Source organism: Piliocolobus tephrosceles, chromosome 17 (assembly GCF_002776525.5).
Source record: "Piliocolobus tephrosceles isolate RC106 chromosome 17, ASM277652v3, whole genome shotgun sequence".
Lineage (NCBI taxonomy): Eukaryota > Metazoa > Chordata > Mammalia > Primates > Cercopithecidae > Piliocolobus > Piliocolobus tephrosceles.
The window spans coordinates 62,007,558-62,023,184 of record NC_045450.1 but is presented as its reverse complement, the minus strand read 5'-3'; the positions used below and the strand labels follow the sequence as shown (position 1 = coordinate 62,023,184).

The 15,627-nt window shown below is 39.2% G+C and overlaps 1 protein-coding gene across 2 annotated transcripts in view; it reads left to right on the top strand.

Annotated features, from left to right (window-relative positions):
• Positions 1-15,627, top strand: part of ADAMTS18 (ADAM metallopeptidase with thrombospondin type 1 motif 18) — a 153,670-nt gene that overhangs the window by 114,942 nt on the left and 23,101 nt on the right. For both annotated transcript variants that reach the window (XM_023226867.3, XM_023226866.3), the window contains exon 16: positions 312-556. In XM_023226867.3, coding sequence (XP_023082635.2) covers positions 312-556 — 245 coding nt within the window. The remainder of the gene's footprint in view (positions 1-311; positions 557-15,627) is intronic.

Below are 15,627 nucleotides of genomic sequence, written 5' to 3'. Positions count from 1 at the left end.
GAAGATTTTTTAAAAATCTTCCTGAATTTTGTGGCCTTTTTTGGTCTGGGAAGGAGAAGAATGTATTTCTTATCCACAGAAAATATGTTTGGAAGGCTTTGGGAAGCTACATACATTTTCTCTCTAGTGTTCTTACTATTTGGAAAATGAAATCATTGATCATGTTTGCTTCATAGAGTAAGAATGAATTTAGCTAATGATTCAAAAACCTCACTCTATAAAAATGAACACTACATGCCAGGGGCCATTTCTAGTCCCCTTTCAACAGCGCATAGGGTAGAATTCAGACGTGTTCTCTTCTTTCCATTTAGAATATTATCCGGTGGTCATCATTCCAGCTGGTGCCCGAAGCATCGAAATCCAGGAGCTGCAGGTTTCCTCCAGTTACCTCGCAGTTCGAAGCCTCAGTCAAAAGTATTACCTCACCGGGGGCTGGAGCATAGACTGGCCTGGGGAGTTCCCCTTCGCTGGGACCACGTTTGAATACCAGCGCTCCTTCAACCTCCCGGAACGTCTCTACGCACCAGGGCCCACCAATGAGACGCTGGTCTTTGAGGTAAGCCCCTTCTGTGTATTCTGTTCTCCGTGCTTCTTGCTACGTTTATAGCGATGACTGCAATTTGAGCCAGATTAAAGAACTCCAATCCTTCTAGTTCAAAGGTGTTTCCTGGCCGGGCACAGTGGCTCATGCCTGTAATCCCAGCACTTTGGGAGGCTGAGGTCAGGAGTTCGAGGGCAGCCTGGCCAACATGGTGGAAACCTGTCTGTATTAAAAATACAAAAATTAGCCAGGTGTGGTGGTGCACGCCTGTAATCCCAGCTATTAGTCAGGGCTGAGGCAGGAGAATTGCTGGAACCTAGGAGGTGGAAGTTGCAGTGAGCCAAGATCGTGCCACTGCACTCCAGCCTGGGCAACAGAGCAAGACTCTATTTCAAAACAACAACAAGAAAAAAGGTGTTTCCTAATAGGCTAAATTACAAAGTAATGGGGAGAAGACAGTGATTCCATTTGGAGGAAGAGGACGGGAACCCAGGGTAGATTTTCATATTTAGAGGCCAACCTTTCACCAATATGCTTGGGTTTCAAGAACGCCAAAGAATGTAGCAAGAATACTTTTTATATTATTCTGGTTTGTCTGTGTCTGCCATTTGGATGCTTCATTGTGGCTATTCATAACATAACATTCATAACATAGCTAGTCCAGGTCAACTGGACTAGGAGAAGGGATTAATAGTAGAGAAAATGCTTGCTTGGGTGTCAGCAGAGTTTCGTCATACTAAACTACCATGATTTTGTAGGTTGTAGCTTCCCCATAGATAAAGGGGGAAAAAGGGTAATAAAAATGATAATTAAAAGAACCGACATATCTGGAAATGACTCTGCAAGGCTGTTATCATAGAAACATTTTTTTAGTCCTCATCATGTTTCTGAGTGCTTTTTCTCTGTTTGTAAAATGGGGCTGACTGTTGGCTCTTACAGGCAAGTGATTTGCTTCAGGTTGTCTAGAAATGATACTGAGCACTTGCATATCCAGGTACTCTGATGAGTCATTTTAAGCTTCAGTTTCTTACCTGTGAAATTGAGGTAGAAAATGGACTTCACTAACCAGAAAAATAAGGAATCAAGTGTGAAGAAAGATTAAAAGACTTGCCTATCTCATACAGCTAAGGAAAAAACAGAGCTGAACTGGAGCCAAAATCTTTTCCATCCAGGAGTATGAGATCTATGTAACACTCAGATTACTGTTCTCTTCTCAAATAAACATAAGATCAAGATCAATGCAACTGTTATTATTATCATTATTATTATGACTGTAATAGATTAGGTTCAGGGATTCTGTGATCAGTTTCATGCATTCATTTCTTGAATGCCCACAACCTTAGGAAGGTAGGTATTGTTACTTAATCCCCATTGTGCAGATAAGAAAACTGAGCCTTAAAGAGATTGTGTTACATGTAAATGGTAGAACTGAGGTTTGAACATAAGTCTTTCTGACTCACTTGCCCACACCATTGTCCTAATATATCACTAATACTGGCAAGGCTCAGCTACTTGTCATTATATGGTTTTTCTCAATGTGAAATGGTTGCCTCTGTGGGAGGTACAAAGCCTACTAGAGGTGGGGGATAGAGAGTTTGCTATTTGGAAACATCTGTCATCCAGATTTGAATTCATAAAACACTGAGAACATATCCGTGTATTTTGACCAAGACTGACCTAGATCTGTGGCAACTAGAGGGTTGATCTGAAAAGTGACTATTAGGAAGATTGTGTTCATAAAGTTGTCTGATGATTTTTACTTGAAATAATTTATTTTCCTCTATCTTACATATGTTAATTCACGTAAGACTATTGGCACTTACTGTGTTCTTGGTGCTGAGGAAAGGGATATAGTGTTTGTTTTCTGGGCTGACAGCATGCTGTGTCCTTAATCATCTCAGGGTATTTTGGTCAGATAAGTGATTAATAAGGCAGTTTTTCAGAGGCAGCTACTTCTTCTGTCTAAACTGAAGCCCTGAATTTATTCTCTTTCTCAGTTGCATGCACAGTGGGACTGGATAATTCTTTGAACAAATACCATGTACCATGATATTGGTAATGACCTTCTGCAGCTCACAGTGGTTTGTGGGGAAAGCAATAGAAATGAATTTCTCTTACCCAGTGTGTGGGAGTTTGTATTCTGTGTGTTGAGTTATGGTGGGTGAAATTAGATGACATCTTGGTTTCCCTAATGGATTCTTAGATTTGCTAGAACTTCAGAAAGCAGAATAGTGAAAATGTCCATACATTAAGAAATCAACCGAGGCAGGTGGATCACTTGAGACCAGGAGTTTGAGACCAGCCGGGATAACGTGGCGGAACCCCATCTCTACTAAAAATACAAAAATTAGCTGGGTGTGGTGGTGCACGCCTGTAATCCCAGCTAGTCAGGAGGTGGAGGCAAGAGAATTGCTTGAACCTGGGAGGCACAGGTTGCAGTGAGCCGAGATGGCACCATTGCACTCCAGCCCAGGCAACAGAGTAAGTCAGACTCCATCTCAAACAAAAGAAATCACTGCATTCCTCTGTGTCACATGCACTGAGCTGCTCTTGTGTTTCACATTGACAGTAAACTGGGTGTATAGTAGTGGATAAACAGAAAAGAAAATCCTCCTGCTATAATGAAACTTAGAGTGTTGGAGGGTACAGTACAGCATTACACAAATGAATTCATAAACAAAGGCAGATGGATACATTTTGGTAGGTTCTTTGAGAGAAAACAAAGTATAAGAAAACAAAAGAGGGAGACTGTTTGAATTAGAGAGTTGGTAAGGAATTATCTGAGAATTACCATGTGAGGTGAAACTTGAAGGATGAGAAGAACCAGCCAGGTAAAGAGTAGAGGAAATTCAGGCAGAGGAAGCAACAATGTAAAACCCCACGTGGGCTGGGTATGGTGGCTCATCCCTGTAATCCCAGCACTTTGGGATGCTGAGGTGGGTGGATTACTTCAGGCCAGGATTATGAGACCAGACCGGCCAACATGGTGAAACCCCGTTTCTACTAAAAATACAAAAATTAGCCAGGCATGGTGGTGCATGCCTGTAGTCCCAGCTACTTGGGAGGATGAGGCAGGAGAATCATTTGAGCCTGGGAGGCAGAGGTTGCAATAAGCCGAGATCGCACGACTGCACTCCAGCCTGGGTGGTAGAGCGAGACTGTCTCTGAATAAATAAAACCTCATGTGGAGAATCAACTTAATATTTTAGAAGAACTAAAAAATAGGCGAATCTAACTATAGTGTGGTGAGGAAAGAAAGTATTGAGGTGTGAGACGGGTATAGTGTGGGGGGTGGCCCACAGATAATATAAGCCATGCTAAGAAGTTTGGATTTCATACCAATAACAACATCAGGATTTCAAGAAAGAGAGTGGTTTACACCATCCTGGCAAACATGGTGAAACCTCATCTCTACTAAAAATTACAAAAATTAGCCGGGCATGTGGCGCATGCCTGTAGTCCCTGCTACTTGGGAAGCTGAGGCAAGAGAACCACTTGAACCAGGAGGCAGAGTTTGCAGTGAGCCAAGATCACGCTACTGCACTCCAGCCTGGCGTCAGAGCAAGGCTCGGTCTAAAAAAAAAAAAAAAAAAAAAATTCAACTAGGCTGCTATGTAAATAAGTGATTGGAGAGGCAAGAAGCAAACTGGGGAAATAGGAAAATGGTTCTAGAATTCCAGGTAAGGAGTGACAGACACTGAAACAGGTGGTGACTGTGAAGGTGGCAGGATGTGGATCTGTCTGCAGCGTATTATGGTGGAGAATTGGAAGCTAGAAAAGAGATGTATAAGAAATGAACTCTGAGAAAGAAAGATGTGGGGAAGTCTCAGGTTTTTTTCCCCAAGCATTTGGAGGATGGTTTTACCACTATCATTGTCTTGAGGATGACTGGAAACAGGTTTAGGGATGGGGGAAAATTCCATTTACACCGCCATATATTTGCAATGTATCTTAGATATTCAAGAGTAGCTGTCTGGCCGGGCGCGGTGGCTCAAGTCTGTAATCCCAGCACTTTGGGAGGCCGAGACGGGCGGATCACAAAGTCAGGAGATCGAGACCATCCTGGCTAACACGGTGAAACCCCATCTCTACTAAAAAAAAAAAAAAAACATACAAAAAATTAGCCGGGCGTGGTGGCGGGCACCAGTAGTCCCAGCTACTCGGGAGGCTGAGGCAGGAGAATGGCGTAAAAAACCCGGGAGGAGGAGCTTGCAGTGAGCTGGGATCCGGTCACTGCACTCCAGCCTGGGCGACAGAGCAAGGCTCTGTCTCAAAAAAAAAAAAAAAGAGTAGCTGTCAAGTAGGCAGTTGAATATGTGTTTTAAATGCATGAAAAAAGCCTTGGAATGAATATGCAAATCAGTTCCTAAAAATACCTAAAGTAGTATAGCAGTATATCATTTGTTAACTGAGCAGGGCACTTGAATCCAAGTTTTCTCTGATAAGCTGCCTCTTGGGAGAAGGCAAATAATTGCAATATCCAGAATGTGCCTTGTGAAGAAATATTGAGCCTTGTTTGACACCACCAATAAAGAGGAGCATGCACCTGGCATGGAGAGACGTGCTGGTGCTGGAAACAGGATCTTCACAGATGTGAGGGAATTTGTATGTAGATGCAAATCTCTCATCTAGTCTTGTATTTGTGCCCTGCACTTGCACACCCACAGACATGCGAGTGGAGATGCCCTCATTCATGGCAACAGGGATGGCGTCCTAGCTGTTCTTCCTGCTGTTGCTCCAATCATGTATGTTTCTATCCAGATTTTAAGGTATTTTAAATCTGTCTGAATCTCATACACAAGAGCTATGCAAATTCAGTTTACAGTAGGCTTTGCAACTTTATTCCCTTGATGACATTTGAGACCCTCTGTGGAGGCAACCAGAGAAACCCACTAAGTGCCAGTTTCACAGTTTTAAGACCACGCAACCTATTATTCAGATTTCAAAAGCATAGCATTTTCCATAATGTCAAAGGACTATTAGTAGGTGATAGAGAAATATTTTTTTTAGGCCATGGTGGTACAAAATGAGGGGTTAGTCTCCAAGAGTAGTGATTAAGTAGTACTAGCCTTAAATATTTACTAAGGATGAAGAGTAGCAGACAATTAAAAATAAAACACACAACCTTAAATTCTAAGATGTTCTGCACACAGAATAACTGAGAGTACAGACTCTTAACTAGCTATATAACTTGGGCAAGTTTCTTAATCTCTGTGTCACTTAATGTCTACATTTGTAAAATGAGCAAACAATACCAGCTAATTATTAGGGCCATTATAAGGATAACTGAAGGTAAGTTCAATGCCTTTAAAGTACTTAGCCCATAATGTTAATTACTATTGCCATTATTTTGCCTTCTGAGCATATCACCTATATTTTATATATATATGAAACCTGAGACCATATTTAGCAAACTGGTGATCACAATCAAGTTCAGCCCTAGGCCCACATTATGTGTGTGTATATATATGATATATATATAATATATCATATGTGAGATATATAGTGATATGTTATACAAAATATATACTATATATAATATATGAGATATAGTGATATATTATACAAAATATATATCATACATATCATATGAGATATATGTGATATGCAGTATATCTATATATAAATATGTAATATACATTTATATATTTGTATATAAAATATAAATATATATATATATATATTTTTTTTTTTTTTGAGGCAGAATTTTGCTCTTGTTGCCCAGGCTGAAGTGCAGTGGCCCAGTCTTCGCTCACTGCAACCTCCACCTTCCAGGTTCAAGAGATGCTCCTGCCTCAGCCTCCCAAGTAGCTGGGATTTCAGGCATCTACCACCATGCCTGGCACATTTTGTATTATTATTATATATTTTTTAGTAGAGATGTGGTTTCACCATGTTGGTCAGGCTGGTCTTGAACTCCTGACCTCAAGTGATGTTTTGGAGGATGTTCTGGAGGTTGTTTTGGAGGATGGTTTTACCACTATCATTGTCTTGAGGATGACTGGAAACAGGTTTAGGGATCACCTGACCTCAAGTGATCCACCTGCCTTGGCCTCCCAAAGTGCTGGGATTACAGGTGTGCACCATGCCCAGCCATGTATAATATTAAAATGGACAAAATAGATTAATGCTTTAGTATCAGGTGACTTCTTATACACACATGAATTTTTGAAATTCTTAAGAAAACCTCTAGTCCCAGGAGATATTTGAGTTTGCAACCTTGATCATGAGTTAACTCCCATGATCTTTCTAACTGGAGATACCTAGTCCCATCACTCCATCTGTTTGGTGGACACCCCTCAAAGATCTCATACCACCTACTCGAAAGAAGCTGTCATTAGGAAATGTTCTCCCAGCCCTCTCAGCATTTTTATTTGAGAGGAAGAGACAAGCAATTCCCAATCAAAATAGACTATGGCCAGGACAGTCTGGAGCTCAACAATGAATCCAGCCCCTGATATTATACGTTAATTAAACCTAAGGCATAGGAGTTGAACTCTCCTATTAAAGAGTTCTGGATTTTTTTTCAGTCATCTTTTAGATATATTGTGTTCTCTGTTTCTTTTCTACTAAGCATCTGAGCAGCAACTTTTTTTTTCTTTTGAGGGGCTTTTTCAGCTTGAAGGTACCCATTTTAGAGAGCAGGACTTCATTAATTTTTGCCAAGAGGCCTTCGATCCACCTTGAAGCAAATGTACACAAACCAAGTTCTGTGGCTGAAAGTGAAGCTGAATAGGGAAACGAGGATGCATGTGTCTCACAGTCTCTGCCATGGGTACTCAGAACAAAGTGCAAATCACTCTGGATGAGAAATATGGTTTTTACCGCTTAATGACAACCATTTTCTCTGCTGTTTGTCTCTCCAGTTTTGTTCATAGAACCATTCCAGCAGGCTTCCACAATTCTGTTTGTGATTTAAGCTTTGTGTTAAACTTACATTATCTGTGGGAGAACCACAACAAAGAATGAGACAAGAAATGATGGAAAGTGCAAAACAGAGATGGAGTTCCTTCTCACTTTCACCTTTAGACCCTGAAATCTCCCGTTGTTGTCTGTTGATCACATTAGCCAGGCCATTGACATATTGTCACTGAACATTAGATAAGCTTCAAGCTGAGCCATTTTATTTGTGCTTCGTTTAATCCATGCACAGTTCCATATGTCATTCATCTACATGATTTAGCCCTGACAAAAACTATACGTTTAGATTTTTCACCAGGTGTAAGATTTTTCCTGATAGTTAGAAGTTATTTTTGACATGGCCGGGTGCAGTGGCTCATGCTGGCAATCCCAGCACTTTTGGGAGGCCAACGTGGGTAGATCACCTGTGGTCAGGAGTTCGAGAGCAGCCCAGCCAACATGGTGAAACCCTGTCCCTACTAAAAATACAAAATTTAGCTGGGCATGGTGGCGGGCGCCTATAATCCTAGCTACTTGAGAGGCTGAGGCAGGAAGAATTGCTTGAACCCAGGAGGCAGAGGTTGCGGTGAGCCGAGACTGTGCCATTGCATTCCAGCCTAGGAGACAAGAATGCAACTCCATCTCAAAAAAAAAAAAAAAAAAAAAAAAAAAGTTATTTTTGAGGAATGGAAGATTGGCCTCCATTGGTGATAGAGTTCTCTAAAATTGATCCGGTTCATCAATCTGTCTCCTTGTAAATAATACAGAGAGCACCTTGAATGACAACAGTAACAAAGATAAGATGTAAGGACAAATGTTGAGTAGATCGAAATAAAATCATAAAAACAAAGTCTTCCCCTGGTTCAACTGGATATATATAATATGTTTTAAAAAGTAATTGTTTACTACTACATAAAAGAACTACAGCAATATCTCCAGTAATGCAATATTGTAGTTTCTCCACGGTGGAATAAGGTCATATTTGCTTGCTTATTGTTTTCCAAAATATTTCTTTATGCACTCATTCTACCAATAGATTCAAGAAGAACTTAGTGTCCAAAGAATCTGACCTATCTGAAAACAATCTAGATGGAAACTTGTATGATTAATTGGACATGCCTTGCTTATATTTTTAAAGGAGTTATGGTTTCATTCAAAAGTTGCAAATATATTTGAAGCAAAAAACAAAACAAAACAAAAAAACCGTCCAGTAACCTAGTATTCTGTTTATGATATCCTTTCAAATAATTTGGATTAATGCCTTTGGTATTTAAATTACACTTTATTGTTCTCTAGAGAATGTCATCAAATTGCTGATCAGTTTTTAGCACATGGTTGTATCTCTCCAAAATGGATGGAACACAGATATTCTAAAAACATAAAATTATAATGAGCAATAAATTATATTTTCCCAAAACTGGACTGTATATTGATATCCAAGTGATCCATGGCTGTATTCTTTAAAGGGAGTTAAATAAAGTTCATAGGTCTTTCCATACAACAAGTATGAATTGAGCCAAAATGAATACTTTTGGAGCCAAATATATATTTACTGCAATATAAAAATGTTAAATCTTCTTTATAATCTTGTGAAATGCTAAAATCGCTGTGGGAACCTACTAAAATAAAAAAGGCTGTTCCATCCACAGAAAGAATAAATCTGTGAATGAAAGCACTGTCCCTTTTGGCCACCTAAAATTATGGCATATTCACTAAGTCCTTATAATGACGTAAAATTCAGCAGAAGTATATGTTTCCCAAAATGCATGAGGATTGCACTGTGAGATTAATGCTCCTCTTTTTTTCCCTTTCATATGTATGACATCATATTCTCCTCATATCTTGCTAAATTTCATTTTCATCTGCTTTCATGTGTATTGATTGTCCAGCCCTGTGTTAGATATTGGAGATGCACAAATGTTTAAGGTATAAGTCAGGCCAGGTGCAAAAATTCCAGTACTTTGGGAGGCTGAGGCAGGTGGATTGCTTGAGCACAAGAGTTTGAGACCAGCCTGGGAAACATGACAAAACCCTGTCTCCATGAGAATACAAAAATTAGCTGGGAGTGGTGGTGCATGCCACTAGTCCAAGCTATTTGGGAGGCTGAGGAGGGAGGATCCCTTGAACCCGGGAGGCTGACTGCAGTAAGCTATGATTGTCCCACTGCACTCCAGCCTGGGCAACGGAGACCCTGTCTCCAAATAAAAAGAAAAAAAAAAAGATTAAGACATAACTTTATAGCCTTAAGTCTTTAAATAATGTAAAAAACAAGTGTTGATACATGGATTCCATTCTTTCAGGAAGCAACATGGGTTAGACAAGGAGCATCTGCATAAATAGCTGGGATATACGTTGCTCTGCTACAAACTGTGTGACTTTGGAAAAATCGCTGAAATGATCAGAGTCCCAGTTTCCTCATTTCAGAAATGATTTCCCCAGGTGAACTAACGTCTCCCACTGTGTCCTATAGCACTGTCCTGAAGTCCTTTTACAGTACCCCCAAACCCTGCATTATCAGACAGTGACTTAGTTATCATTGTAGCTTCCACAATTGGCACAGTATCTGGAACATCGTGGGATGTTTAAGAAAATGTATTGAGTGAACAGCATCCAATGATAAAATTCATTCGTCCATTTAAAAAGTGCAACCTTCTTTCAAATTGAAGAAATCTTACATGGAAGCAAAAAATAAAATGGAAGGAGAGCTTCTTCCACTGAAGCCAGAAGTGAAGGGACCAGAACCCAGCCTGTCCTTACCCCATTTCAGCCCTGAAGTCCTCTGAAGATCCCGAGGCTTCTGTAATACACATTTTAAAAACCACTGTATTTGATCATCTCTTGAGACTGGTCTTGACAACCATATGGTTTAAAGTCAAGTACAGCAAACAGCGTTTAAAGTAATGAAATTTGATCTCCTAAAATGCATTTGAGGAATCATTGTGCTTCCTAAAACACTTGCTTTCCCAAAGTGAATAACTTAAACCTAGGAAGTCACTGACTTCACAGTGGACTTACCTCAATCTAGATGAAGAGCAATTTACCCTTCAGGGTGCTGAGTGTGCCGATCATTCCACTTATTTCTTGGTATTTTCTAGTACAAGGCAGGATAATACAATCCTGGAAATAATTGACTGCTGTCAGTTAACCCCAAGAAGTAAGTGCATAGTTTGATGCCAAATAAAAGTGTCTTCTGCTTCTGGTTATTTTTATATGTCAAAACTTTACAGAATGTCTTCATGGGAAGCTCAAAATTTAAGCTAAATAGAAAACAGACCTTCACTTTTATCACTAAGTCACATGCTAGTCCAGTTTTAAAATGCAGTCTATATTACAGACCATCCATTCTCCTTGGATCCTTGGCTCTAAATGGTTTCAGCATTTGCATCAGGTGGATGTCCATGTGTATAGTGCTGGCCCCACTGATTTCCTTGGTGGCAAAGGGAAATACCTAAGAGTAACCAAGGATTTGTATTACTGTCTTAGGTCTTAAATTTCTTAGTCATTATTTAAATCAATCAACTTTTTGATCTTGAAATACATACAAATATATGCATATAAGTGAGTTGGAGAAAAGGAGATAATTTCTTGACCATGTATTTCTGTATTTCCCAGAAAAAAAAAAAAAAAAACTAGTCATGTACATGCACACGTTAGCACAAAAGTAAATATTGATTTAGCAATCACATAGTTTCTGAGATCACTATGGATATAGCTAATATAAAACTAAATAATTTCCATGTATTTCAACTTATTTTCTACAACATAAGTCTGGCATAAAGACTAAGGAATCTCTCATTGAACTAGTGGACTTGTTAGTCATCCAGAAGATTTAAATTTAGCTTATATTTTAATAGAGTTTAGGATATTATGTATCAGTGACCGCATTATGTTTATTTTATTCCCAAACACATTTGGGAATACTGAGAACTAAATCTATTTTAATTATTCACACCTGAATATCTAAATTAATTGTGTGTGTTGTAAGAAATTAATTTTTCAAGTGATGGAATTGTGAAAACTGAAGATCAGAGTGAAATTTTCACAAGGCTTTGTTGACAGACAGTTCCTCTGAAGCAGACATATATATGCTGGACTTTTTGAGTGTGGCTGAAAACAATGTGTTTCCATGTTGAGGTTTAGGTGTAGGTAATTTAAGATCACTGACTTTGTCCTTTGTTTAAGCAATATGAAAAAGGCCTGTTTAACATACAATTTTAGGAGACCTTAGCAATAAGAATTAAAATGTACACAAGTTTTGTATTTTTTTTTCACGATTATCTAAGGTGTCCACTTAGAGATGACACAATCTCTAGAAGTGACTAGAGATGAGGTATCTTACTAGCTCATGTTGCTCCTTTCTCTCCTCTTCCTTTCCCCGCATTTCAATCTTTCTCTGTCTCTTTGTCTGTATCTCTCTCTCTCTCTCTCTCACACACACACACACACACACAGACAAAACAATGAATGAGTCACATTCTCTATCAAGCTGTCATGCAGTTAGAATGGAGGTGAGGAAATTCATCATGAGTGTTTCATTATAAAGTAACTTCATCCCTGTCTGATAAACAAAGTGACTCAGTATGACATGATAATACAGGTTGCTATTCTATGGCTGAAATATGACCACCTGTGTTTTTACAGCATTCCTTTTTCAAAAAGTTTTGAAAAATAGAAAAGCTCTCATTTATGTTAGGATTTTTTTTCTGTATGTTTAGCAGAAGAAAAGGGTGTTTAACTCTTTGAAAACCCATTCCTAGTGTAATAAGGGAGAATCCTGAAGCTGAAAACGACAGCAGCCTTTCTCATGACAGTAAGTGAGAAATAGGTTAACCACAGGCTAGTTTCAAGGCAGGAAGAGACATCTAAAGAAAATTACTCTAATAAACAGCTTCCTCCACTCTTTGGCCAAAGGAGATGATGGGGTGGTGGGGACCAGGTGGACAGGCACATTGATCAATGAGATGACAGCGTAAGCACCATTGACGAAGTATTACCTTGTCATCCAGCTCCTTTGTGACTCTGCCTGCTGAATTCTCCCCAAGGTAAAGGGGCTGAAATGAGTAAGGAAGTGCCTCAAGATACAGTCAGTGTAAGGGAAGGGATATTAGCCAAGTAGCATGGACTGAGTGAAGACACAAGACACAAAAGAAGCAGAGAAGTAATGGAGAATTAATTCAGAACAGATGATAGAAAAGTCAAACTCGAGAGGACGATTCAGAGGTACTTTTGCAATGGCACGTCATTTGTCTAGAGATTTGCCATTTGCTATTTGAAGTGGGGGCCTCCAGGTAATTCATGGCAAATACTTTTGTGACGGGTTAGAGAACGCTATTTATTTCTCCTCCTATACTCTGAGGAATGTTGATGAGTCGAATTAGAACTGTAGTCAAGGTTCAATGTGTCAGCCCACACCTTTGAAGCTGCCTGACAGATGCATTTCCAAATCCCCGATCAGGGTCTTTGTATTACTGTCTCTTGTCAAATCCAATCACTCACACGTAACAGCAATGATGATACCTGGTTGTGTTCTTCCAGCTTTGAAGCAAATAAGAAGTCAAAGAAAACTGGCTGAATTTTAACACCACAAAAGTTTCCAAAAATCACGAGCTTACAAAAACATGAATCCACACCACAAAACCACGTCTTCCATGAGACACAGGAGCGTAAGGTGCAATTTGGGCTTTATCAAAAAGGGCCAACCAATAAAGTCTAGTATATTTCAGTTGTTGAAACAATGATTATAAATAAATCCAGGGGAAAATGGATGGGGATCATGTATGCTTAAATTCGATGCCAGTACGTTCAAGAAATAAAATTCTTAGGTTCAAACCCAGTGTCACAAAGTAAACGTCACAGCACGCTAGGGAGGCCCAGTGTTGTCTTACCAACAGTTAACACAGTTTTTAATATTTTAAATTATAATCCTGGGCTTGGTGTTTCAAAGGTTGAGAGGCAATGTTGTGAGAGTGAAGATGTGAGGTTTTAGGATGAAACAAGACCAGAGACTTGAGTCCTGTCGCTGTGACTTATTAGCTGTGTGACTTTGAGTACTGGTTTATTCGTCTCCACTACTGGAATTAACAGCGCCTTCTTCATAATGTTATTATCAATTTTAAATGAGATAATGCAAGTACAACGCTTTGCCTGGCACACAAGAAGCACTTAATAGGCATTGTTATTTTTAAAGCAATCACATACATTATTGAGGACAGGAATTGAGTTTCCTAGGATGCATTAAATAGCTAGTCTTTAAAATTTATCCATAACCTTTATGGCAAAATGAGGACAACTTCTTGAAGAAGAAAAAAAAAAGAGGCCTTAAATAATGAAACAAATACAAAGCTGACTGAAGGAATTTTTAAAAGTTTTAACATTAAAAATTAAAAGTGGGGGCAAAAGAAGGAAAATTATTTACCCATGATTACTCACGGTGTCCTTTGTTTTAATTTTATGTGCACTAAACAGAAACTGCATCCCTTTCCTTCAGAGAGTGGTTGGTTGATTCTAGCCCGTCTGTGGTTTTCCAACTTAAGAAGCCGTAAATTTTATAACTCTGCACTCTGTGGTTAGAGCTGCTGAGTGTTGTGTCTGAAGTCAGGTGTGTGTTAAAGGTAGACATTAAACAGCTCTATGGAGGACCTGGAAGCATTTAAGCAGGTTGCTTGCCAGCTGTAAATTAGAGACTCCATGCCAGCTGGCTGGAAAATTCTCTGGACTAAGTCCAGTTAAGTAGACTGAATCACTGGCGGTCTTTCCAAATTTGTGCATTTAACGGCTTGGCTATACACTCCGACATGCGGCATGGGGTTGTAAGCAATGGCATTATTGTGATGTGGTGCCATTACAGGAGGGATGCGGTGCTCCTGTGCCCTGAGGGTATTTGTGTTCTCCAGGAATGCTGAGAGAAGCAATGGACTACTCTTGACATGGTCACCGAAAATGTTTTAAAATAAATGTGAAAAATGGGAATGATCATTTTCAAGTTACATATTGCCCAAAATGTGTTCCCTGGCATTCAGAGAGGAAGTTAGTACCTCAGGTGGTTCTGTGCACACCTCTCCAAGATTGTCCTGCTTCCCCACATCAGTGGGAGAGGTTGTCTGTGGTTCATTTGATGGTGATGGACACACTAAAGTACATGCTGAGATATAATCGAGGCAACCAAATTGGGGGCTATATTATCCAGCCTTGAAATGAGAGAGAAGTCATTGTTAGATTGCAGGGTCATTTAGAATTTGAAAAATTTTAAATTTTGTCTTAAAACTGATCCAGGTGAGAAAACCTGGATTTAGTTGGGCAGGGCTACCTTCACGGGCATGGGACCTGCCCAGCTGCAGAGGACCTCATGCTTGGAAGGACCCTGTGGTTTAATGCTTCACTGTCACTGTCTTGAATTCTTAAGTTTTCAAACAATGACTCTTGAATTTTCATTTTGCACTGGGCTTTATAAATTATGTAGCAGTTTTTGAGGGTGGATTTGATTTCTTTAAGAAAATTCTGATTTTTTTAAAGAACAGGGTGAAAGAGAAATTTTCCCACAAAGATTGTATGAGCCAAGTGGACAATCTCCAAAGGTTTAAGTATTTGCAGGCATCAAACAGTAAGAGATAAGAGGATTTCTAGGATACTCTTGGTCACTGTTCTTCTCAACACAGGATAAAGGTGGGGGCAAAGAGCATCTTAGTTATTGAGAAGCAAATAATATATTACAATTGGCACATACTTATCTTTTATATATTTGGTCTTGGTACTTATTTGCTTAAGTTTTTACTTCCTTTACGAGGCCTTTATGAGCTGATGTTAAGTAAATTCTTACATCAGCTTTCTGCTGGTTTATACAAATACTGTCTTTCAGTGTACATGATTACACATTGAACTCTGCATATGAATTTATAGTACACAGATATTAAAGGCAAGCCTTGAGTCATTTGATTTTGTAAAGTTAAGAGGCCTTCATTTCTGTATTCATTGTATGCATCAATATGTTAAGGAAAGAAACTATAAACAATATGCTCTATATGCTACTAGCCATAAAACTGTAATAGTAACACACATACGCAGGCATACAACTAGCTACTGTGTATTTTATGAGTTAATTTAAAGCTGCACATTCCTAAGAGCATGTACAGTAAATTGTGTGAGTTATTTCTTTTTGTTTTGGCCAGATACTTGAGTTTCATATTAGC